At 36.0% G+C, this 27,981-nt stretch overlaps 1 protein-coding gene across 1 annotated transcript in view; it reads left to right on the top strand.

Annotated features, from left to right (window-relative positions):
• Positions 1–505: 505 nt before the first annotated feature.
• Positions 506–27,981, top strand: part of LOC128241158 (mucin-2-like) — a 63,990-nt gene continuing 36,514 nt past the window's right edge. Inside the window, exons 1-8 of the mRNA XM_052958126.1 lie at positions 506–633; positions 845–870; positions 1,253–5,144; positions 9,752–9,934; positions 10,229–10,424; positions 10,657–10,791; positions 17,888–17,915; positions 20,330–23,206. Of these exons, the coding sequence (XP_052814086.1) occupies positions 506–633; positions 845–870; positions 1,253–5,144; positions 9,752–9,934; positions 10,229–10,424; positions 10,657–10,791; positions 17,888–17,915; positions 20,330–23,206 (7,465 nt within the window). The remainder of the gene's footprint in view (positions 634–844; positions 871–1,252; positions 5,145–9,751; positions 9,935–10,228; positions 10,425–10,656; positions 10,792–17,887; positions 17,916–20,329; positions 23,207–27,981) is intronic.

The raw sequence follows: 27,981 nt of genomic DNA on the forward strand, positions 1-27,981 counted from the left end.
TCATGATCCCTTAAATTATATTTATATATCCACTTGTGTATAAAACATTAAACAAAGGAAAAAGTTACGTTTCTTGTAAGAGAAATAAAATTGATTGAACGTAACCACAACCTATTCGATAAAGTGACCATATCCGGTATAGGAGTACAAACAATACGGTGAAAATGAAAATCAAAAAGTAAATCAAGTATTTCCAGCATGTTTAGCCTGTTCTTGAAATCACAAACCAATCAGCCTCAAAGATGGAAAGAAGCCGATGGTCTAAGATTGAATAAGCATGCTTTGAGTCACTGTAATGTGTTCATAAAAGAAAAAAAGGCATGTGTTACTGAGAAATTACTTCCGAGTTGGTATAATTTGCCCTATATAACAATTTGATCGTTTTACTTTTTCAGGAAATTGAAAATGGCTCTGAATAAACGCTCGCCCACGAGGTTTAAAGGTAAGACGATTTTAACTAAATTAAAGCAAGATAACAATGATTTAAACATCGTTTTAATCAAGCATGGGTAAGAAAGGGTTTATGCCTGCGAAGAAGAAAAAGACGAAGAAGAAGACAAAGAAGAAGAAGACGAAGAAGAAGATGACGACGAAGAAGATGAAGAAGAAGAAGAAGAAGAAGAAGTTTTCGAGGTTATCTAATAATTATATCACGAAATACATATTTCAAACCCACTGTTTTAAATAGATAAATCAAAATAAATAAGAGAAACTATAAACAGCAAAACGAGTTTAATAAATGTAATAAAAATGATCAAAATATGGTAAGTCGGTTATTCTATAATGAACACATATTTATAACGCACAATATATGATTTATAACGGGTGTACAAAACGTTTGCAGAATCAGTGGACCAGATTCATGGCAAAGTGTGATTAGAATGTCTTGTACATGTAATTGTATAATCTAATATGATGAAATATTTATTTAATGGACTTATCTGATTTCATTTAGCTACTTTTATATGTGTAACTCTGGACCCAAATATATCAAGAACAGTTAAAAACCTTGATTTGGCATCGAATACATTTACATTGAATTGTGCACTACACTGGTCGTCAAAAGGAACCATAACAACGCTTTTGTATCGAATTTTTTGTCAGAAACATTGCGTAATGTATTGGTTAGATACGGCCTTAGATCTTATAAACAGAGGGAGGTTAACTTAAGGGTTTCAAGTATATGAAAACAAATATTTACTTAACACAAAAACACAATATATACCCCTTATGTGCGCTATGTTCTTTTCAGCGTCAGCTGCTATAGTCATCCTCTTGTTCATTATGATGAAGGAAAAAGCAGAAGCAAATCAAGCAACAATACCTACAACAACGAAAACACAACCAACAACACCTACAACACCAGCTCAAACAACACCTACAACACCAGCTCCAACAACACCTACAACACCAGCTCCAACAACACCTTCAACACCAGCTCAAACAACACCTACAACACCAGCTCCAACAACACCTTCAACACCAGCTCCAACAACACCTACAACACAAGCTCCAACAAAAACAACAACACCAGCTCCAACAACACATACAACACCAGCTCCTACAACACCTACAACACCAGCTCAAACAACAACTACAACACGAGCTCCAACAACACCTACAACACCAGCTCTAACAACACCTACAAAACCAGCTTCTATAACACCTACAACACCAACTCCTACAACACCGACAACACTAGCTCCAACAACACCTACAACACCAGCTCCTACAACACCGACACCACCAGCTCAAACAACACCTACAACACCAGCTCCAACAACACCTACAACACCAACTCCTACACCATCGACAACACCAGCCCCTACAACACCTACAACACCAGCTCCTACAACACCAACAACACCAGCTCAAACAACACCTACAACACCAGCTCCTACAACACCTACAACACAAGCTCCAACAACACCGACAACACCAGCTCCTACAACACCTACAACACCAGCTCCAACAACACCTACAACACCAGCTCCTACAACACCGACAACACCAGCTCCTACAACACCTACAACACAAGCTCCAACAACACCTACAACACCAGCTCCTACAACACCTACAACACCAGCTCCAACAACACCTACAACACCAACTCCAACAACACCTTCAACACCAACCCCAACAACAACTACAACACCAGCTCCAACAACACCTACAACACCAGCTCCTACAACACCTACAACACCAGCTCCAACAACACCTACAACACCAGCTCCAACAACACCTACAACACCAGCTCATACAACACCTACAACACCAGCTCCAACAACACCAGCTCCAACAACACCAGCTCCTACAACACCTACAACATCAGCTCCAACAACACCTACAACACCAGTTCCAACAACACCAACTCCAACAACACCTACAACACCAGCTCCATCAACATCTACAACACCAGATCCAACAACACCTACAACACCAGCTTCTAAAACACCTACAACACCAGCTCCTACAACACCAGCTCCTACAACACCTACAACATCAGCTCCAACAACACCTACAACACCAGCTCCAACAACACCTACAACACCAGCTCCAACAACACCTACACCACCAGCTCCAACAACACCTACAACACCAGCTCCTACAACACCAGCTCCTACAACATCTACAACACCAGCTCCTACAACATCTACAACACCAGCTCCAACAACACCTACAACACGATCTCCAACAACACCTACAACACCAGCTCCAACAACACCTTCAACACCAGCTCCAACAACAACTACAACACCAGCTCCTACAACACATTCAACACCAGCTCCTACAACACCTACAACACCAGCTCCAACAACGCCTACAACACTAGCTCCAACAACACCTACAACACCAGCTTTAACAACACCTACAACACCAGCTCCAACAACACCAGCTCCTACAACACCTAAAACATCAGCTCCAACAACACCTACAACACCAACTCCAACAACACCAACTCCAACAACACCTACAACACCAGCTCCATCAACACCTACAACACCAGATCCAACAACACCTACAACACCAGCTTCTACAACACCTACAACACCAGCTCCAACAACACCAGCTCTTACAACACCTACAACATCAGCTCCAACAACACCTACAACACCAGCTCCAACAACACCTACAACACCAGCTCCGAGAACACCTACAACACCAGCTCCAACAACACCTCCAACACCAGCTCCTACAACACCTTCAACACCAGCTCCAACAACACCTACAACACCAGCTCCTACAACACCTTCAACACCAGCTCCAACAACACCTACAACACCAGCTCCTAAAACACCTACAACACCAGCTCCTACAACACCGACAACACCAGCTCCTACAACACCTTCAACACCAGCTCCAACAACACCTACAACACCAGCTCCTAAAACACCTACAACACCAGCTCCTACAACACCTACAACACCAGCTCCTACAACACCAGCTCCAACAACACCTACAACACCAGCTCCTACAACACCTACAACACAAGCTCCAACAACACCTACAACACCAGCTCCTACAACACCTACAACACCAGCTCCTACAACACCTACAACACCAGCTCCAACAACACCTACAACACCAGCTCCTACAACACCAGCTCCAACAACACCTACAACACCAGCTCCTACAACACCTACAACACCAGCTCCTACAACACCTACAACACCAGCTCCTACAACAACAGCTCCAACAACACCTACAACACCAGCTCCAACAACACCTACAACACCAGCTCCAACAACACCTACAACACCAGCTCCTACAACACCTACAACACCAGCTCCTACAACAACAGCTCCAACAACACCTACAACACCAGCTCCTACAACACCTACAACACCTACAACACCAGCTCCTACAACACCTACATCACCAGCTCCAACAACACCTACAACACCAGCTCCAACAACACCTACAACACCAGCTCCTACAACACCTACAACACCAGCCCCTACAACACCTACAACACCAGCTCCAACAACACCTACAACACCAGCTCCAACAACACCTACAACACCAGCTCCTACAACACCTACAACACCAGCTCCTACAACAACAGCTCCAACAACACCTACAACACCAGCTCCTACAACACCTACAACACCTACAACACCAGCTCCTACAACACCTACATCACCAGCTCCTACAACACCTACAACACCAGCTCCTACAACACCTACAACACCAGCTCCAACAACATCTACAACACCAGCTCAAACAACACCTATAACACCAGCTCCAACAACACCTTCAACACCAGCTCCAACAACACCTACAACACCAGCTCCTACAACACATACAACACCAGCTCTTACAACACCTACAACACCAGCTCCAACAAAAACTACAACACCAGCTCCAACGACACCTTCAACACCAGCTCCTACAACACCTACAACACCAGCTCCTACAACACCTACAACACCAGCTCCAACAACACCTACACGACGAGCTCCAACAACACCTTCAACATTAGCTCCAACAACACCTTCAACATTAGCTCCAACAACACATACACCACCACCTCCAACAACACCTTCAACATTAGCTCCAACAACACCTTCAATATTAGCTCCAACAACACCTTCAACATTAGCTCCAACAACACATACACCACCACCTCCAACAACACCTTCATCATTAGCTCCAACATCACCTTCAATATTAGCTCCAACAACACCTTCAACATTAGCTCCAACAACACATACACCACCACCTCCAACAACACCTTCAACATTAGCTCCAACAACACCTTCAATATTAGCTCCAACAACACCTTCAACATTAGCTCCAACAACACATACACCACCACCTCCAACAACACCTTCAACATTAGCTCCAACAACACCTTCAACACCAGCTCCAACAACACCTTCAACATTAGCTCCTACAACACCTTCAACACCAGCTCCAACAACACCTACAACACCAGCTCAAACAACACCTACAACACCAGCTCCTACAACACCTACAACACCAGCTCCAACAACACCTACAACACCAGCTCCAACAACACCTACAACACAAGCTCCTACAACACCTACAACACCAGCTCCAACAACTCCTACAACACCAGCTCCAACAACACTTTCAACATCAGTTATCACCGGAAAGATTGAACAGTCTACAACACAAACGTATTCGAAAGTTGTTAGTTTAGGTATGTATTTACAAATTATAACGTTCGTTTGTCACACCAGTTTAATTTAATATAAGAAGTGAACTTTACTAGGCAGAACTAATTTTTGGTCAGAAACATCAGCGAGTCTTTCTAAATCTTTTGATAATTATCGATTAATCTGATGAATTAGTCGTTACTTTCCGATTAATCGATAATAATTATCCAGCTGACGGCCCATTAATACTGTTTACGCGTTGTTTGATAGACTAAGGCTTCTTTTTAATATTTGTTTTTTTGACTATTTTGTGTAATAAGAAAGCAATCACTTTAAGTTTAGTTTTCGCTTTTTCTGAAAAACTTTGAGAGCAGCAAATCTAACGATTTATTGACTTCCTTATTAAAGGCTCTATGACTTATTGGCTCAAGAAGTGTGTCACCATAATGATCATGAAACTTGTGTATCAAATAGTGCAAGCTATGACGAAAATATACACTATTAAATTAGATATGGGAAAAATAGTGCGGTATGTCTTCAAGAAGCATTTTCCGCTTCGGCGAGTATATTTTGTCAGGAAAAAATCGAAAATGACGAAATGAATAACAGGCTGACTTCTTATTTTCCAGCAGGCTGATGAAGAAATTTGTCGAAAACATATATATATATATATATATATTATGTGTGTGTTTAATTATATTTGATTTATCGTTAGGTGCAACGAAAGAAGTCAATTGTAATTTTAAAAAAATCCGCTACAATCTAAGAATATTTGTAAATATGCTATATATTGATTCGGCACACGGGCGCTGTTGATAAACACGCAGATGATATATCAAGAGGTGTCGACGAAATCCTTGTTCTTTGTTGTCTCAATATTAATCTAAATGAATGACTTATAACAGTATTAATTACATAATGTTTATAACTGTCTCATTCACAATATATATGATACGACGACGCTCATTTTACGTGAGCTCGATGATTGTTAGATAAAGTATTTGCGTAGCTATTTCCTTTATGACATTGTTTTTGCTCACATGATAAGCACGGCTTCAAGTCGTCAGCTAAGCGCAGCAACCGTCATTGTATTTAGACAAAAACTGGGTTTTACAATGTGATAAAATAATTACTTAATCACTATGATTATTTTCGACATTAAGTTTTGCAAACGATAGACGTTGGTTGAGCATGCAACGCGTAATTTTAATGCCTAATCACGTTTGACTGTGTTCAGTGGCGGTTCTTAATTGGGGGGGGGGGGGCACAACTATTTATAAACATTATAAGCAAATAAAACTATTTTGAATGCGTTATTTTAATCATATAATGACATGGAATTCACATGTGTCGTCGCTGTCAATGATGTTTGGCAGATCAATTGAATTAAAAAGATAGCATTAACTGATATAAGATAAACCTTTCAAAAAAAAATATCATGCCGGTTTGGGCAATCGAAACGGGGTCGACGGATTTGAAAGCAAATTATACTTTGACCATACCATTAATAACGGAACACGAGAATCAGGTTCAATTGTATATTTGCTGAAATATTTATATACACTTTAAATTGTGACAAAACAACGTATTTGTACAGTTAAATTAATAAAGATGTCCCCCAAAAACATTACTTGCCGGCCAGCTGGGGGGGGGGGGCACGGGCCCTCTGTGACCCCTGTAGATCCGCCACTGGTGTTTGTCTCAATGCCGTTCGTAAACTTAATTTTTGCGATAGAAACGTTTTACGATGGTTGTTCCTTCGAAGAGTAGTTTTAATTCATCTGGACAATAAATGAACATACATGAAGCACTTTGCCATAAACGTTAATTCTGTAAATGGTCTTTATGTTTTTACTGACTGCAAGTATATAAGAAACCCTAGTGAAACAGCTTCAACGACGTTTTGTCTATAGCAACAGGGCCTATGTTAAAAAACTCAATAAGCGATCCTTTTCTCTTTTTGTTTAGTCATTTACATTATAAATTGCGTTTGTCCACAGTTGAACGATACTTTGCCCAAGTGTGCGTTTCCTTTGACACCCCCTCCCCCCCGCACCAAAATAAAAGTAAATAAATATGGATATTTTCTTTAAGTTCACGTTTTAATGTTTTTAATTGATGTTTTTCTTTCAGTCAGCGTAAAACAGTCAATACATTTGTCAGTTAAAATTGCTGGAGATTTTGATGCAACACTGCAAAACAAGTTGAGTAAAAAGTACCAAGAACACGAAAGTGCATTCAGACTCTCGGTACGTATCACACTTTTCGTCAGCTGAAAGACTCAGTACAAACATATGCAGAAAAAAAGTTTTACATTCGATTTTTTACATATTTTAACAAAATACATCAAAGCATAAGTGTAATGAAACGAAATTGTTTCTATAACGCAGAGTGTCAAGAACGGGCTGACTGGCTAAACACTTATTACAAAAACGGATAATGTGTTTATTCCGATTCTTGATGTTAGTTTGTTAACTATTTTTACTATATTAAACATTTGCTTTGACCCATATGGAACAAGAATGAAATCCACTTACAGGACATATCCCCCTCGATCCAATTGCTCATTGTGATAACGAATTCATATTAATTTACACACCACATGCTAGTTTTATAAAACTCGAAAGTTAACTTACAAGTTCAAGGATTCATATTATAGACGTTGCGAAACACTACTTTTACCTGTATAGCTATCCGTACAACTTAATTGTGCAGTTGACCAGCGAAATATATATTTTAACGTGTACTGAATAACCACTGTCTTAAACGCTATTACCACATTATTGTAAATCAAACATACATGTGAAAGTGGCGTCGCAACTCTTTTATCAATACTATAATTTGTATATACACTTAAACGCTTGTATTATAAATTCGTTCTGTTATTTATTTTTAGCTTTTGACACAATTTCGTGAAATTCCTGGATTTCAAGGCATTGAAATCATTAGCTTTGTGTAAGTATTTTTTGTGTATTCTTATTTGTATTTCAAGCACAATCATATGTTTTTCAATTGTAATTTCGCTTAATTTTATGCCTTAGAACAAGATGTGTCAATGGATATTTTTAAATGATAATGCATATAACAGAAAAACTGTTGCAGTTTTGTATCAAATTTGACGTCTGCAGAATAGACAAAAGCCATAACAATATTTTGAAATTGACTTTATTATATTAATAAAAATCAGGAGGATTGCACCCTTTACAAATGTTTGACCAATCCTTTAACATATAATTCTTTAGGAAAAATGTAATTCTAATTGCTTACCTTCTGATAAAAATAAAGATGTATGCAAAATTAATAATGAAACAATCTTAAAGCCTTAGTTTCGTCAAGAACTGTTACAATTACCAATAATGAACAATTTTATCAACGAAATAAGAAAGCAACAACACGTAGTTGCTTCTGTATAACACGTTACTTCGTTTTCCTTCTCCGACCAACATGTGTTATTAGGCTGATGACTCTTAAAATAAAAATGTTGATCTATTTTCACAACCGCCACATTTCTGAACAAAGAAATAGGAACTATGGGGTTATTAGTTTTGAAAAATATTGGCTTTAAAATATTATTTAAATATATAAAATATTAAATTATTGACAATGTATGCATTTTTTTGTATTATTTAAGGAACGGATCAATTAGATGCAATTACAAAGTATTGATGGACGGGAACAAAAACATTTCTGAGATAAAAGAACAACTTGTTGGCGCTGTGGACACACCTTTCAATGTAAAACTTTACGGAATGGATATTGCAACAAAAGTGAACGAAGAGGAAGTCAGACAGTCTATAGAAAACGGTACCTTTTTGTTTCATACAAGCATATTGTATACATTAACTTGTTTACCTGATGTCAACTGAGAGTAGTTGAGTTATTCAACAAGGGAAAACGTAGGCAACACTCCTTTATTTGCTCTATGTCTAGAGACTTTTTTACAACTACATTTACTTTTATTTTAAGTATCGTACATGTTGTGATTATTTTTTACTTTTTCACTACAAATGATTATTGCATTGATTCAATTATGGTTATTTTAAGTTTTGTGTGAATGCATAAGTAGATTTTTCTATGTAGTATGCTTTAAACGCTCATGATTTATTTGTAATCTTTCAGCAAGCCGACTTCAAAGTAGTAGTTCCTGTGCAAACATTGACAATCCTTGTCCACACGAATATGAGTGCTCAAAAGATTTTCACAAGAGTATCATTAAATGCACTCATTTGTGTAGGACATCGAAGCATAACTGCCAAAATGAAGGGATTTGCTTCTTCAATGAGCTTTCAAATCGCACCGAATGCAGGTAATTACAAACTACCCTGTGTCATGCTTATGGCAGCACAACTAAGTGCTGATTTGTTTAACTATATACGAGTTTTATTGCAAAACAAACATTCAAAAAGAAAAAGAAATTTTATTTGTATATCTATACCATATGATTATAAATAGCTAACTTAAAAACATGACAACTATTGCTCAAAGAGTCATTGGGTGGGTGTTTGCAGGTTGCTGGATTTGTCCCCTTGGATAAATTATACAGATGAGTTCATTGTTATTCCTGACATAGTATTGTTAAACAACTAGCTTTCTAGTCTAAAATTATCCGTATGCTACATTTGTTACAGGTGTAAAGAGACACGCACCCACTTCTACAGCGGGGACAGTTGTGAAATTGAGAGCGAGAAACTAGCTCTCCCATCCAAATACATAGCAGCAATAGCTGGTTCATGTGGGACAGTGGTCATCATAGTTGCCATTGTGGTTATTGTTTGCAGAGGAAGAAAAACTAAGAAAAAAGGATTGCACAAGTATAAACATTGTCGTATTAAATGCATTGCACAAATTGAATTTATTATTATTCATGCTTTTCCTTTTTGAAATTAAATAAATACACAATTTAAATGCATAAAATGATGTTATTTGATGCTAAAGTTGATAACCTTATCATATTTTGCTTTATAAATCGAACAATATTCAATGGTTGTTACGTTACTTTGAATACTTTAATATCATGAATTTTATTTAGAGAGGACGCGAAGATCGTTTTGCTACCTGAAATAACAAAAAAAAGAATGTGCATACAAAATTAAATGCATTTTCAGCCCCCACACAATCGGAATGACCGACTTTCAAACACGTCCTTCTAAGAAGAAAGCCTACTCCTACTCTAACGACAGAGCGTTATCTTCAAACCCTTACCACTTTGCTACAAACTATGGCTACGAGAGTGATTTTCCCGAGACTCGGGTAGTTGAGGGAAGAGAGCATACGGTTACTAAGGATGAGAAAGGAGAAGAGGTACGTTGTGTGCTGTGTGGGTAAATATGTTGGTGTGTTCAAATTGTATTGAGCTTTATACATTTATTATTAACGAGTCCAATGGCAGTCTTGAAACGTACAACGAGGGATAGTCTACATAAGACGAATGGAAAAAGTCTAAAATAACTACCCCGTCTACTCCTTTTTGTCATTCAGATTAAAACTTTCCTAAACAGTTATGTACAAGAAATCTAGAAATCTATTTTCACAGCTCTACATCTACCAGCCAAGCGGTGTATCAAAAGAACATCAGAGGTCACACTCTTGGAACTCTTTCGGATATTCCGGTGACCGTCAAAGGGGCAATCATGGGTCACCCTACGATTACATTGATACTAGCAGGAAGGTAATATGAGGACGTTGCATATGTTCTGGTTCTTTGCGATCACTGCTTTAGCCTATGCGAGTGGATATCACAGTATCCCTACTGTCAATGATTTGTTGACATAAGACCGACGGAGAGTCACTATTCATAAATATATTTATATGCTTGGTATTTAAGAAAGAAGCTTTTCGCCTCGTTAATATAGTTGTGTCCCTTATTCCAGAAGGACATTTTATCTAAGGTTGCAATACCATTCATATTATTGTCGTCTATATCAGTATAAATTAGGATTTTATGGCACAATCTAGGGCTAATTCAGCATGCTTTTCCCATCCCCCCTCCAAAAAAAAAAGAACAAAAGAAAATGCTATAAGCCAATGTTATTTTACGGGCAAGTGGTATTTATTCGGCAATTTTTGAAATTACCACAGGTCATGAGACAAGTCTCACGCAGAAGCAATCAACTGGGTCCACTGTAAACTTTACAAGAACAGGTTTTTAAAATAAGGATGTCAAGATATTTTAATATTTAAGAATTTTATTAGAATTTTATAATACCATTTGTTTTGTTGTTTTACCATGTACATTTTAAGGACAACTGCTATAAACTGTTGTTTTTTTTCAGTTCGAAATTAAGCGACCCAACATACGTCAAAATAACTTCAAGATATAAACGCATAAAGCATTGTGAACTCGGAAAGGGCGACTTTAACCAGAATATTATTTTATATTAACATTTACAAGAGTTTATGGATCAGTGTTAGCCATTATATACATGTTCGCTTTGATGTTGTATTGTTATGCAAAATTATGTATGATATTCAATAATTGAATTAACTAACGTTAGAATTAATGTATATATCTGTGACTGTGTTTGTACCTGGTTGTATCTCTCTCCCCACCACCCTCCCTCCCTCACACTCTTTGTACCTGCATGTCTCTCTTTCCCCACCACCCTCTCTCCCTCACACGCTCTATTGCCTTTTCTCTTTCTGTGTGTGTGTATTAGTACATTTAAATGAAAACCAAATAAAGCCTAATGCATTTACTTTTACAACTGTGTTTACATTCTTCGATGCTATATTTTTTATGTAAAGTGTTCAACCTGACAAATGCAAACTGCAATGATTTAACAATGACCTTGAATACACTGTTTTCCTTCAGAACCGATGAAGGTTCACTATCATCGATAGCAAAGAAAATGATATCGGCGGAACAATAGAACATTAGAACAAGTATTGCCTACTCTCGCACTTGGATTCAATTAGCCCTAGCCTAAACAATAACAGTAGCATCAATGAAAAAAGCAATATTTTATGTGGCATAAAACGAACGTCTGAAATGAATTGTTAGATATTTACAGGAGCTCACTGTCACGAAATAAGAATTTCAACGTTAAATTCCGCATCGTCTGAAAGAACCAAATAACGCACCCAACCCCTTTTCAAGGCTTATCTGCGTTGAACCATAACGAGTGATGTGGTATAAAAACTGGTAACTTTCTGCACTTTAACGTTGATGAGTGCGTTATAACAGGAGTAGTGTTCTGCGTTACCATTGCTACAGCCCCGCCGTCGAGTCGAATGTGCCTGTGAGTTGTCGAATCACACAAGTAATAATTAATAACACAATAAGATCAGGGATCAGCCATAGAAATAACGATGATCTTGTTAAGAGGCACGATATTAAGACCCAATATTCACAGCAAGAGACATACAGACTACACATGCTTCCAAATGTCTGTACTAAACATGTTTGGAATACTGGCTTTTAACTGCCAGCATGCCACATGAAGACATGCCTGTTGTGTTAAATTACAAGCAAGCTTTCTTATCGGGACATACGAAGTACCTGACAGTACACTTACTGGCATATTTGTAAAAATACATTTGCCTTATTCATGTCGTTGAAAATGGAAAACTGGGAATATTAATCAGTGTCGCAGAACCAAAGTTCTCCTCCATTTTATCTTCTGCTGGTGTCAAAACACGCATTGAAACATTGACATTGCTCTTCAAAACTACAAACAGAATGTAAGTAAAAACAACTAGAACAATGCACGAACATTCACTCGTATGGAAGTTCAGGGGAAAACATGGATTTTTAGAGTTAATGGATCTGTACAGCATAAACATAGATAATAAATTGTTTTCTAGAAGTATTCTTAAACATATTGATCAGAAACAAAAATCAATTTCATGCCCTGACAACATATTACATTCAAATTCATAGTGATATACTTTTAAGTTCATAATACGGAATGACGAACACTTATAAACATTAAACTAACGGTTAAATATATCAACCGAAAGGTGTGTTATACGAGTGTTTCTTGAAATGCTGTATGTCTTTTGTGTGATGATAACTGGACCTTGATACTTTTGCCTTGAACCATGATCTTTGCTGCTAATTTAATGCTATTGGGCGAGTCCCTGCAGTTTTCATTTCAGCATAGCAAATTCAATTCTTCACCCTACAAGATAACATATGTTTAACCCTATGTGGACTCTCATATGGACTTTTGGAATATATTGATACACACTTTATTCAGCTAAGTAAAGTTATTGCAGCTCAAAACATTAACACATTTCCAACATTGGTCTATAGTGTATGCGAACTTATGGTTCCCGATATGCAGTTATTCTTAGGCTAAATAATACTATAACAATAGAGCCATTAGGACTAGTTTTAAGAAAGATCTAAGAAGGTCAATTAAGTTATCCCCTGAAAACCTTATACCCGGTGGATTGTCCAATCAGAGAACAGAAAGCTGTTTTCTCTGTTCGTTTCTCAATTTAGTTCCTTCGCGAAACCGAGATTATCACTGTTTTATTTTCAGAGCTTATTGATTGAGAGGAGTATAAGTACGTTTTATGTGGTTGGTAAGGAAGCCAGTATATGTTTTTGAAGATGAAGATTAAATGCCAACGACTGCTTTAAAATGCCTTTATATGATATTTACTAACATTCTTGGAACGTAAGAACTATTTTATATACATTGTTATCTGAATAAACACTTAAATATCGTCGTGACTAATAAGGTTTTAATGCTAACACGTGCTGCACTGTGTTCTGTTCTTAATCAGCGTACGATACAATCTGTTTCCTATTAGGTCGATGCAAAGTATTAGAAATAGTTGACAGCGAATGGTAGTCGGTTCACATTATTGACGGGATGGGTCGTAATTTAGGTATAAATGCGTTAACACGTCCAGGTGACCCTGGTTAATTTTGGAATCGCTTTCAGATGTGTTTGGTGTTAGCTTCTTCGTAAATTGAATGACTGAAACTAGATTTGAAAAACAAGTATTGCTGATCAGAATGTATTGAAATATTTTCCAATCTTTCACTGTCAATAAAGCTTGTTTGTTATGTAATGTTCATGTTTTTGTTTCACATCATCGTCTGATTTCAATAAATTCAAAACCATTTATTTATATGGTCGACAGACTGCGTTTTGATTGATCTAAACTGATCAATCTGTTGTAGAATATGCTTATCGCTGAACACACTTTATCCTAAAGCAATTGATAACTGTTTTACTGCGCAAAAAGGTAAAATCCGGACAATTTATGATGGCCTTCCCCACCCACTGTTGTATTGTTAACTGTTAACTTTTACTAAGTACATTTAAAGTCAAGCGTCGCTATCGAGTTGTTGAAATTCCTCCTAACAAGACCGATTTATTTAAAACTTTTTTCACCAGCAATTTATCGCGAGTACTAATGACTAACAGATGATGATATGTAGTTTAACAGTGAAAGAGGTATCATGCATTGTGAAGACACGATTAACACATCTGAGTATATACTGTTCATGCGAGTAGGCTAGCGTATCATACACTATCTACCCGCTATTTCCATTGATAACAATGGTTCGAAAGGACTATGTTTTTTCAATATACTGAAGTCAGATAAAGGTGTGCTTGTACTACAAGTACGTAATTTGAAGCTCCATCCTGTTTTTTGAATTTGATTATAATGATTTTATAGAAAGTACATTTAAAATAATTGATTGTGATTGAAGTAAATTATTTCATAAACTGTTAATCAAGAGCATATTAAAACATTGATCATTAGACTCCTATTGATCAAAACTAGATGAGAAATGTATCTAATTATACAGATAAGAATTAGAATTTATCTATATAAACAGGGAACATATGGAAAATATTAATGAAAATCATCCGTTTTCTGTAATATAAATGTATAGAATCAACATTGGCTAGTTGAGTGTGAGTAAAAAAGAAAATCAACAGTAGACTTATTAAAATAAATCATTCATATTTCATTATGTATAAATTTATAACAGATTATTTTAAAGATTACTAACTCTAATTGATTTTGAACTGCAGAGGCCCATAATACCCCTAGTTTTGTTTCGTTAATGAACACAATTCAACTTTAAATAATAACATGCCAGAAGTGTAACCTGTTCCTTGTCTGTCATCGTCATTTTATGTTATGAATAACAGCAAGTAGTTATCGCAATCAGATTATAAAAAATGACCAAGGTATATCTTGAATCGAACTTCCGATAACGTTTTAAAGATAAAACATCTTCAAAGATACTGAGGTATGTCAAAAAGCCGGTATACAGTAAATGACACAGAAGTGTAAATTTGGGATGAAATATTGCGAGAGAAGGTAATTTTAAATTAGTTTATTTATAAGTTATTTCTGAAATCCATTTGACTGATATTTGTTAAATAAACGTTAATGTTTCTATGCATGTCACGTGCCAACATGTGGAGCATAACGTTTTTATCATGTTTTATAAATGAAATGAGTCGTTTTAGCAGTTCTTTTAATTCATGTTTCTGAGATTTCTATTGGACATTTCTTAGCACACTGCCCATGTAAAATAATAGTTGCAACTTAAGAATGGTAAACGCCATTTGACCTATTGTTCCTCCTCTAATACAGTTTTTATTACATTGACAAAAAGCATTTCTGAACTACGTCGCTTTGTCATATTTTTTATGAATAACTTTAATGTACAATTTAAATATTTATAAAAAAGCAAGAACAAACAAACAGGAAAGGTTATTTCATACTGTTATAACCAGTGGATTGCGTCGCGATATTTCAGGTATTCAAGTAACAATTAACCAATACTAATCGCTCATATTTCACACCTAAAAATGTTTCAGAAATCATCAGTTAATACATTACTTATAACATGACATTTTGAAAATAAGCATGACAGAATGACGAAAAATCGGAATACATGTGTTGACGTCTTCGCTATATGGAGATTACTTCTTGTATGTGCTTGTCTTGAAATCCTGTTGTTGTTGACTCGGTTTCTCCAAAACATATTTTATCAGTAAAACATCATAATACTGTAGAACACCACATATATCGTCGATATGCCTTTGTATTTGCCGTAAGTCACTGATATTTACGCACTTATAAAATAAATGACTTCTCACTTTGGATCATAAATAAGACGAAATGTGGAGTCTAACAAGTAAAGGTAGAGGCATCCCACCTCATGGCTCCCAGCACCCCTCCCGGACTGTCTTCAAATGGTGACCCGAAAAAGCCTGAAACTGATGTTGCATAATGTTTCATTGATTATAATAATCTTTCTCTTTTTTTCGTAAAGCATTCTTGTAAAATATTTTAAATTTATTGAAAAAATATTAGACAACATATTTAACTTGTAGAATGTTTTATTGAAAAAAAAATCAATTATAACTTCTGTATTTGATAAATGGTCGTTATTTCTTTTTTCATAGGATAAATATTAGGAACACTTGAACGTGTTCTGTGCACTTTTGAAAAAGTTAAGTCGGAGAACGTCCAGTATCTCAGTAAATAATTTTTTGATCTTATCTGGAACAAATCAATGTAGTTCTGATTTATATTCATATGCATATGTTTTCTGATAAGATGAAGACATGCTCAGATTGAGGTGATCTATAGATATGAAATAGTTTCAAATAGATGATATTTATACAGAGGATTCTTTTTTGTCTTGCGTAATCCCCATCTGTTGTTGCCAAAATAAACTTGTCAGTGTAAACGCAGTAGCTTGTTCTAATAAGGGTGTGAAATGGCATTTAATAGTCGTACACGATAAGGAATTTGGAATAAACTAATGCAATCTGGTATGAGTGTTTTTGAAAACAGTAATGGGATTGAAATGTAAATTGAAATTTGAGATAAATGTGAGAGGAAAGGAAATGCCAAAACACGAATCACCGGCGTTGTAATTTCGGCGATGTAATTTATATGCAAATTGTAGTTAGGCGCATGCGCATTACACAGTGCATATAAACAATAGAAAACGTAACGATATAATTTAAGTGCACTTAGACTATTAATATATATGTTAGTATATAGAGTAACACATTTATGTAGGGTTTCCGCTATAATGGTCATGAATCGGACTAAAAGTGTACTGATTTCTGACATTGTAAACCATTCAAATACATGACCAAAGGCCACAGTTATCTGCCCCTCGTTGACAAAGATCCGGATGTTAAAACAGAAAAAAGAGTGTTTTACTAAATTTGAATGAAAGGGAGAAAAATGTTCTTTTCGCATAGAATTCGACTGAAATTGACACTCAATAGCAGAAATTGATAGTTTACAGTGTAAATGTTGGAAAAATAATAGCCTGTGAAAGTCTGAAAATTAGTTTTTTTGTAGCTGATTGACTCCTTGGCGTTAGGGTTATGTATTTGGACTAAATTTGGACGGACCTGCCATTGGTCAATTTGGTGTGTTCCTCTGATTGTATTATGTGTCCTGAATTGTTTCTAAAGATGCCAGGTCTTTTCATATGGAACTTATATAAAGTCAAAAGGCAGGTTAGTGTCTATACGCCATACCCGAAGATGTTTTCGAAAATACTATACCCGTAACGGTCTTAAATTTATCGTTTGAACGGTACGCCCTTATACCACTTTGGTTTCGTACCGAATTGGACAGATGTTCGATTTTGTATTGTAATTGGCGCATGTATTTAAGCTAATTAGGACCCCAAAAGAGGATGTGGCAAAGTCAAATTTACGTGAAATCTTTATTATAACCCGATATACCCTATGCTGCAATCTGGGTATTGGAAAGTACCATTTTACTATCAATAAATGGTATTCTTTTTTCAGAATGGCCCACAGGAATACCATACAGAGTGTACACTCAGGACCTTTAGGTAAACTTGTTTTTACTTTGACATAATATAAAAACTTTTTTTTCACCGATTATTTCTTCTTCGTATAACATATCAAATTAAAGGTGTAAAAAGAGGAGCACAATGTGAGTTTAGTTAATATACCTTGACTGATGGTTGGCCTTAACCAATGTCATATAATATATAATGCGGCGCTCCATGTGGAATCACGCTTCGTCTGGATATAAAGTGGTATTATTTTATTCCATCGAAAAACAATACTCGGAAGTCAGAAAAATAAGCAACCAAAGGTAGTTAAGGAGGTCAGAAGTCAGATGTAAAGTTTAAGTCCCTCGAGGGCTTCCATGCACGAACTGATTAAGTCGCTGTCTAGTATACATCAATGACGAAACTAATCAACTAAATTTTCATGTCGATATATAGGCAACATTGATGAATAGTATATCTGTCTTTTTTTCTTATTATGCATTATATATGTACATACAAACTTTGTTCGAAATTATCAAACATATTTGATGAAATCAAATCGAGTAAACTTTCGCCTGTGCATAACGACTTCTGATAAAATTCAGAAAAAATACGTATGGTGTGCCGCTTGCAAGAAATAAAGACAAATAACTCTTTCAGACAAATTTAATGAGTTATAATTCAAATACGTAATGTCAAGGTTAAAAATGATATATATTAAGGAGCTGAACTTTTACACAAAAATGTAACTAAGGCCACACCAAATTGATGTTTCGTTCCGCGGATTTACCGCTCCTATCTTTTAAAAATGTGAAACAAATATTTAAATTTTTCTGTGCGCCCGCACCTACATTTTGATCGCCAACCAGATTTCTTTAGGTAATAATTTTTTAAAAGGGTAAACAATAATCAATTATAATTCTTCTACGCTAGTTTACATGTTTTGGTAAAGGGAAGTTACCAACACGTAGTGTTTTATTCTGTATATCGACCGATTTAGCATGGGTTTCAATAAACTCAATCAAAATGGTGGCTTCCGGTATAAACAATGTGGCTCGAATTTTGGAAATCAAATTTCATTTTTGACAATAAATATGTTTTGAGCATGCTTGAAGTCATTGTCCTTCGTCTCATGCACTAAAGGATCATTAATTGAAGCAATAATTATGCAATAAAGCATGTGTATCTGAGACTGGTAGCTATATATTGGGTTGTTAGGGACTCGATTTGGATGGAAATTGGAATGATCAACTAAGTATTATTTTATTTAACTCATAATACAAGTGAGCAAAAATTTACCTTGTTACGACGATGCTGAAGATGACAGCTCAACTTAACAGGAACATGAGTCATTGCTTGGTCCAAATTGTTGTAGCAATCTCATCTTGACCGAATTCTGACAAAGCAACAGTTTTGAACAAATATCTTTTCACCAATAGCGATATAAACACTGGTCTCGATTGACGCGGGGTATACAGGGGACAGGGGGGGGGGGGGGGGGCAATGGGCCGTGTTTTTACCTTTCAGGTGGCCCTGCAGTGCCTAGTGAATGCGGTATGTTTTGTCTTCACCCTGAAAATAGCTGGAAATGGGCCTGACTTAGGTATCCCGGGGTGAGGGGGCATTTGGCAGGGATTTTACCAGCAGTTTGTCCCTGCAGGTCGGGTATTTTACCTGGGATTTGATGGTCCGGAAGTCAAAGTCCCCACTATTCCGGACATAAGGGGGTCATATGCAATTGGCTGGTGCATAAAACTCCCAAATGACCATTAAAGTACTCTGAACATACCCTTGTTCTTTTTGTTTTGATAAGAACGTGTCATTGCATTTCCGGTGATAATAAAAACAAAACTTAGTCTAGAAATTTAAATGTATATGGAGTCTGATGTTTGATGAAGCCTGTGTAAAAAATCGTTTTTTTACAAATCAAAAACAAATCCTAAGTATGTCTAAATACAGTTGCAAATGATATTAAAGTGATTCAGGTAGATTTATATAAGTCGTTTCAAACTTTTTACTAAAAGCAGGCTTATTTTTTTATTATGAATGATCGTCATATTAAATTACGTTTAAATTGTATTAGAAATTTGATTTATCCATATAATGTTTGTACTAAACACGGATGAATAAATACTATGTTTTCCGACATTTTCCCAATGTCCGTTAGAGGTTTAGTTCAAGATTGCATTTAAATGGGTTTAAGGGCATTTATATTGAACAATCTTTCTAATTATATTGATGATAAGGACAAAAATATTTTTCGCTCTTCGCTCGCTTTTGGTTTAATGATAACTGACAAAATTGTTTTTTTTTTAATTTTTTTCGCTCGCTTCATTTTATTTGGGCAAAAATCCGAGGAACGAAACATAAATTTGGTGTGGCCTAATGCACTAACTTTTTTTCATTTCAGAAAGATGCATCGTATTATCGTTGTTCCTTCTACTGTCAGCAACCACTGCCGCTGTCAACGACTCCAATACGTCTACACCTACATATATGACAGATAACAGTACAACAGCTGATATGCCAGATAACAGTACAACAACTGATGTGCCAGATAACAGTACATCAACTGATATACCTGATAACAGTACATCAACTGATATGCCAGATAACAGTACAACAACTGATATACCAGATAACAGTACATCAACTGATATGCCAGATAACACTACAGCAACTGATGTGCCAGATAACAGTACATCAACTGATATACCAGATAACAGTACAACAACTGATATACCAGATAACAGTACATCAACTGATATGCCAGATAACACTACAGCAACTGATATGCCAGATAACAGTACAACAACTGATATACCAAATTACAGTACATCAACTGATATACCAGATTACAGTACATCAACTGATGTGCCAGATAACAGTACAACAACTGATATGCCAGATAACACTACAGCAACTGATGTGCCAGATAACAGTACAACAACTGATATACCAGATTACAGTACATCAACTGATATACCAGATTACAGTACATCAACTGATGTGCCGGATAACAGTACAACAACTGATATGCCAGATTACAGTACATCAACTGATATGCCAGATAACAGTACATCAACTGATATGCCAGATAACACTACAGCAACTGATGTGCCAGATTACAGTACATCAACTGATATACCAGATTACAGTACATCAACTGATGTGCCGGATAACAGTACAACAGCTGATATGCCAGATAACAGTACAACAACTGATATGCCAGATAACAGTACAACAACTGATATGCCAGATAACACTACAGCAACTGATATGCCAGATAACACTACAACAACTGATATGCCAGATAACACTACAACAACTGATATGCCAGATAACACTACAACAACTGATGTACCAGATAACACTACAGCAACTGATATGCCAGATAACACTACAACAACTGATATGCCAGATAATACTACAACAACTGTTATGCCAGATAACTCAACAATAACAGATATGCCAGATAACTCTACAACAACTGATGTACCAGATAACACTACAGCAACTGATATGCCAGATAACACTACAACAACTGATATGTCATATAAAAGTACAACAACTGAAACGCATGATAACAGTTCAGCAACTGATATGCCAGATAACACTACAGCAACTGATACGCCAGATTACACTACAGCAACTGATCCGCCATATAAAACTACAATAACAGATATGCCAGATAACAGTACAATGACTGACACGCCAGATAACACTACAACAACTGATATACCAGATAACAGTACAACAACATATAATCCAGATAACACTACAGCAACTGATACGCCAGATAACACTACAATAACTAATATGCCAGATATCAGTTCAATGACTGACACGCCAGATAACACTACAACAACTGATATGCCAGATAACACTACAACAACTGATGTACCAGATAACACTACATCAACTGATATGCCAGATAACTCAACAATAACAGATATGCCAGATAACTCTACAACAACTGTAATGCCAGATAACACTACAACAATTGATATGTCAGATAACAGTACAGCAACTGATATGCCAGATAACACTACAACAACTAATATGCCAGATAACAGTACAACAACTGAAATGCCAGATATGCCAGATAACAGTACAACAACTGATATGCCAGATAACACTACAACAACTGATATGCCAGATAACACTACAACAACTGATATGCCAGATAACACTACAACAACTGATGTACCAGATAACACTACAGCAACTGATATGCCAGATAACACTACAACAACTGATATGCCAGATAACACTACAACAACTGATATGCCAGATAACACTACAACAACTAATATGCCAGATAACAGTACAACAACTGAAATGCCAGATATGCCAGATAACAGTACAACAAATGATATGCCAGATAACACTACAACAACTGATATGCCAGATAACAGTCCATCAACTGATATGCCAGATAACACTACAACAACTGATATGCCAGATAATACTACAACAACTGATATGCCAGATAACACTACAACAACTGATATGCCAGATAACAGTACAACAACTGATATGCCAGATAACAGTACATCAACTGATGTACCAGATAACACTACAGCAACTGATATGCCAGATAACACTACAACAACTGATATGCCAGATAACAGTACAACAACTGATATGCCAGATAACACTACAACAACTGATGTACCAGATAACACTACAACAACTGATATGCCAGATAATACTACAACAACTGATATGCCAGATAATACTACAACAACTGATATGCCAGATAACAGTACAACAACTGAAATGCCAGATAACAGTACATCAACTGATATGCCATATAACAGTACAACAACTGATATGCCAGATAACACTACAACAACTGATGTACCAGATAACACTACAGCAACTGATATGCCAGATAACACTACAACAACTGATATGCCAGATAACACTACAACAACTAATATGCCAGATAACAGTACAACAACTGAAATGCCAGATATGCCAGATAACAGTACAACAACTGATATGCCAGATAACAGTACATCAACTGATATGCCAGATAACACTACAACAACTGATATGCCAGATAACAGTACAACAACTGATATGCCAGATAACAGTACAACAACTGAAATGCCAGATATGCCAGATGACAGTACAACAACTGATATGCCAGATAACACTACAACAACTGATATGCCAGATAATACTACAACAACTGATATGCCAGAAAATACTACAACAACTGATATGCCAGATAATAGTACAACAACTAAAATGCCTGATAGCACTACAGTAACTGGTATTCCAGATAACTCTTCATCAACTGAAATGCCTGAAAACAGTACAACATCAAATCACACTAGTTCAACATCAATGATACATAGCGATGCAACATTGGCAGTAACTATGCTAAGACAACCGCAAGTCTACGCCTCAAACGTACTTGCATGTTATCAGCACAGGTATATACCAATGTCATTGTAATTATGTACTGTAACAGTAAGTCTATTACTGAAATAGTTATGACATCTGCATTGGGCATATTGTGTAATATTTAACAATAGTATTCAATGACATAGTAATGACCCTTTTTCATAATTGTTTAAGGCGACGCTATTTTAAAAGAGCGCAGGGCTTTATTTCATTAATAATTATGGCTACAAAAAACATCTCCATCTCAGAAAATCTGTTCTGTTCCCATGTAAAAATAGTACTTTTTATTTTTCATGTACAAACTTTTCAGTTGCTGTAAAACAGTCAATACCGTTGTCAGTTAAAATCAAGGCGACTTACAAGGAAGCACTGTATGACAAATCTACAGAAATGTTTAAAGAATACGAACAAGCATTTAGGCAATCGGTAATACTCCTTTTCTTATATAGCTCATTTGATCATCACTATTCCAAAACCACTATACTCATTGTATTATGTTCTTAATTCGTAGGAAGGGCCTCGGACATATTCAATGTTTTTATCTGTTTATATGCTTTTATTAAATGATCGCTGAGTGTTTTGCAAAACTCACGTTTTTATAAGAGGAACAGCTTTTACTTCTTAAATATTCAGTAAATTGAACATAACACACGACATTTGGACTAATTTAAAAAGATGCCCTCGAAAAAAAAAAACACTTTTATATGTGGGAAACACCCAGACGAATGAATGAAACATCTTCAATGCAAATGTAATTCGTTTCATCGTATTTATTAAAACAAGCTTTTCAGTGTCATAGCATTACCATATACATAGAATGGCGTATATAAAAAACTTTTTCCAGGATGTAGCCCTGGCGTTCAAATTGCAAATAAACAAAAAAATATTGCGTTCATACATCAGAATCTTTGCATTAACTTACAAAATAAAGGTTTGATAATGACGATATATATAACAATAGTAAGATGCAATTACAAACGGTTGATGGAAGGGAATAAAAACATTTCTAAGATTGAAGTCATACTCATTGACAAAGTCAACACAAGTGTCGATATAACACTTTATGGAATTCATAATCCCACAATAGTGAACGATGAGGAAGTCAGACAGTCTTTACAGTTTATAAATAACGGTATCTATTTTTGATGTATTTGTTTATTTTAATAGCTACTGAGTTAACGTTGAAGTATCCAGAATATTTTTTATTTTAAAGTTTTAGTAATTCCTGATCAAGCAAAAAATACCCCGTCAAATCTGTATTTATTCTTTTTAAAATCAAGAGGCTTAACCACATTCTACAGTTTGTGATTTTGCTTTTTCGGCTTTTGAAATATAAATTATTCTTTTAAATATTGTTCTTAATGGTTTGTGTTTAGCTCTGTCACGAATAAATTAGTAGCTCTTCGAAAAAGGGAATTCATAGTTGTAGTAAATACTAATTTGTAGTATTTTTAGCAATCACACTTCAAAGCACTAGTTCCTGCAAAAAACATGGTCAATCCATGTTCATATAAATACGAGTGCTCAAAAGATTTCACCAAGAATATCATTAACTGCACTCATTTGTGTAGGGTATCGAAGCTAAACTGTCAAAACGAAGGTATTTGCTTTTTCAACGAGATTGGAAATAGCACCGAATGCAGGTAAATACAAATAAAAGCCAGGAACTGTTGTTTAAATACTGCAGATGATCCAGTGTCATGCCATTAATAATATTGACAAAACTAAGCATTGATCTCAAATTTTGTTGCTTTACTTCCAAAATGAGTTCTGATGAAAATCATCCAAACAGAGGAATCTTTTTATTATATAGTTATATTATATACAATGTACTTATAAATAGCAAAATCTTAACCATGTTTGCCTTTGTTCGTCGTGTCTTTGACTGAACGTTTGCATGTTATTGGTTTAGTATCTTTTGTTCCATCAAAAAGATGATCTAAACATCGAGCTCATTTTTATTGCAAAATGTTATTGCTTTACAACAATATACTAGTCTATGACCACACTTATTTTATGCTTTTCCAGATGCAAAATGACGGACAGCCACTTTCACACTGGGAAATATTGTGAAATTGAGAGGGAGAAACTGGCTCTTCCATCCAAATACATAGCAGCAATTGCTGGGTCTTGTGGGCAGTTGTTATCATAGTTTCCATAATGATTGTTGTTTGCATAGTTAGAAGAACAAAGAAAAAACGGTTGGACAGGTACACACAGAATAGTAATATACGCATTGTATACCATTTAAATTATTAAAACAGTGCATTAAATGACATATTTTGTCTCTTACATTGAATACCTTATCAAATTTTGCTTCAGAAATGTCGAACAATTTTTAATGGTTGTTATATTATTTTAAGATTTCAATACTAGAAGGTTTTTTTTTAAAAAGGACGTTCGAAATGATATAAGAAATGATATATGTGCAGAAACCAATCGAATGCATTTTCAGGCCTTATACAGTCGGAATGACCGAATTTCGAACTCGCCCATTCAAGAAGAACAATTCCTCTTACTTTAACGACAGACAGTTATCTTCTAAACCTTATCTGTTTGCTACAAACCTCGGTTACGAGAGTGATTTTCCCGAAACCAGAGTGGTTGAGGGGAGAGGACATACAGTTACGAAGGACGAGAAAGGAGAGGAGGTATGTCGTGAGTGATAAGGGGTCCCTTATTGCTTTACTCATTTTGTTTAGTTGTTTTCCTTCTATTCTTTTCACTTATGGAGTATTATTTGAAATCAGGTGAACATTTTAGGTAAATTAATTGAGCTTTCAAAGGGCAATGCAATAGAGAAAATGCTTATTGTTAAGGTGCATGTTTATATTAAACCAGTAAAATTTGATGTCATTGATATACATGTATGTATTTGTTTAACAGTCGTAAGGCAGAAATAGCAGAGGGAAATTCTACCTTAGAATAATTTCAACTTTTCAAATAACTATTATACCAACTTCATTTTATCACTTTCATTATATTTTGTAAAATATCTTAAACACTATATATACAACATTTCCTTATTCACAGCTCTATATTTACCCGCCAAGCGGAGTACCAAAAGTTCATCAGAGGTCACATTCTTTGTATTCCTCCCCATCTTCCGGTGATCTTCATTGGGGCAAGCAAGGGACACCATACAATTACATTGATACTAGCACAAAGGTTAGAAGAACTAGTTAAGATTGTTTGTACGTCCTTATATGTTTTTTATGCCCCCGAAGGTGGGCATATTAAAATCGCACCGTCCGTCCGTCCGTCCGTCCGTCCGTCCGTCCGGCTCTGTAACTTTCCCTTGTATGGACAGATTTTAAAATAACTTGCCACATGTGTTCCACATACCAAGACGACGTGTCGCGTGCAAGACTCGTGTCCCTACCTCAAAGGTCAAGGTCACACTTAGTGTTTATTCACAATGGAGTGCTGCATATAAGGACATAAGAGTATAGGTTGTCGTGTCCGGGCTGTAACTTTCTCTTGTATGGACAGATTTAAAAATAACTTGCCACATGTGTACCACATACCAAGACGACGTGTCGCGTGCAAGACCCGTGTCCCTACCTCAAAGGTCAAGGTCACACTTAGTGTTTATTCACCATAGAGTGCTGCATATAAGGACATAGAGTATAGATTGTCGTGTCCGGATTGTAACTTTCCCTTGTATGGACAGATTTTAAAATAACTTGCCACATGTGTACCACATACCAAGACTACGTGTCGCGTGCAAGACCCGTGTCCCTACCTCAAAGGTCAAGGTCACACTTAGTGTTTATTCACAATGGAGTGCTGCATACAAGGACATAGGGTATAGGTTGTCGTGTCTGGGCTGTAACTTTCCCTTGTATGGACAGATTTTAAAATAACTTGCTACATGTGTTCCACATACGAAGACGACGTGTCCTGTGCAAGACCCATGTCCCTACCTCTAAGGTGAAAGATACACTAAGTGTTTATTCACAAGGGAATTCTGAATATAAGGACATAACAGTGTAGGTTGTCAAGAATGGGTGGTATTTTTTATGTTCAGAGGAAATTTAAAATAACTTGCCATATGTATTTGACACATAAAGGCAAGATCAACTGTTCATGTACTGACCTTGTTCGTAGGTCAATGTCACATTCGGGGGCATTCGTCACATACTGTGACAGCTCTTGTTTTTATTAAAGAATACGGCTTTTTTCCCTGTTAAAACATGGTTGTGACGTCATCGATTGTTTTATGGTACTCTATATGGGTTATTGGACTGCATTTTGTACTTTATTTCTACAAACTGTCCATTATTTTAAGAATGGACCGTCCAATATTTTAAAGCATGGACAGTCATTGTTCAAATAAAGGACAGTCAGAAGAAAAAAAAGAATGGTGTGATTAACATAGAATCAAGCCGTGTGTTGACTTACATGGTTTTCTTGTTTGTGTAAAACTATGCAATATAAATAATTATAAAAATGTTACTTTTTTAAATTCCAGTTTTTACTAAAAACTTAAACTTTTTAGGGTGTAAGTCAAACGCCTCAAACTGTCCATTTTTGTAAATAAATGTTTACATAAAACCCTTTTCTTACTTTGGATTTATTTTGTGATTTCGAACAACCTCACTTTAAAAATGTTTTAAATGATGTTTGACACAGGTGCTTTTGATCATATACATTCAGATGTTTTCCGTAATTCCGGGAGGA

The sequence above is a fragment of the Mya arenaria genome, chromosome 7, assembly GCF_026914265.1.
Source record: "Mya arenaria isolate MELC-2E11 chromosome 7, ASM2691426v1".
Classification (NCBI taxonomy): Eukaryota; Metazoa; Mollusca; class Bivalvia; order Myida; family Myidae; genus Mya; species Mya arenaria.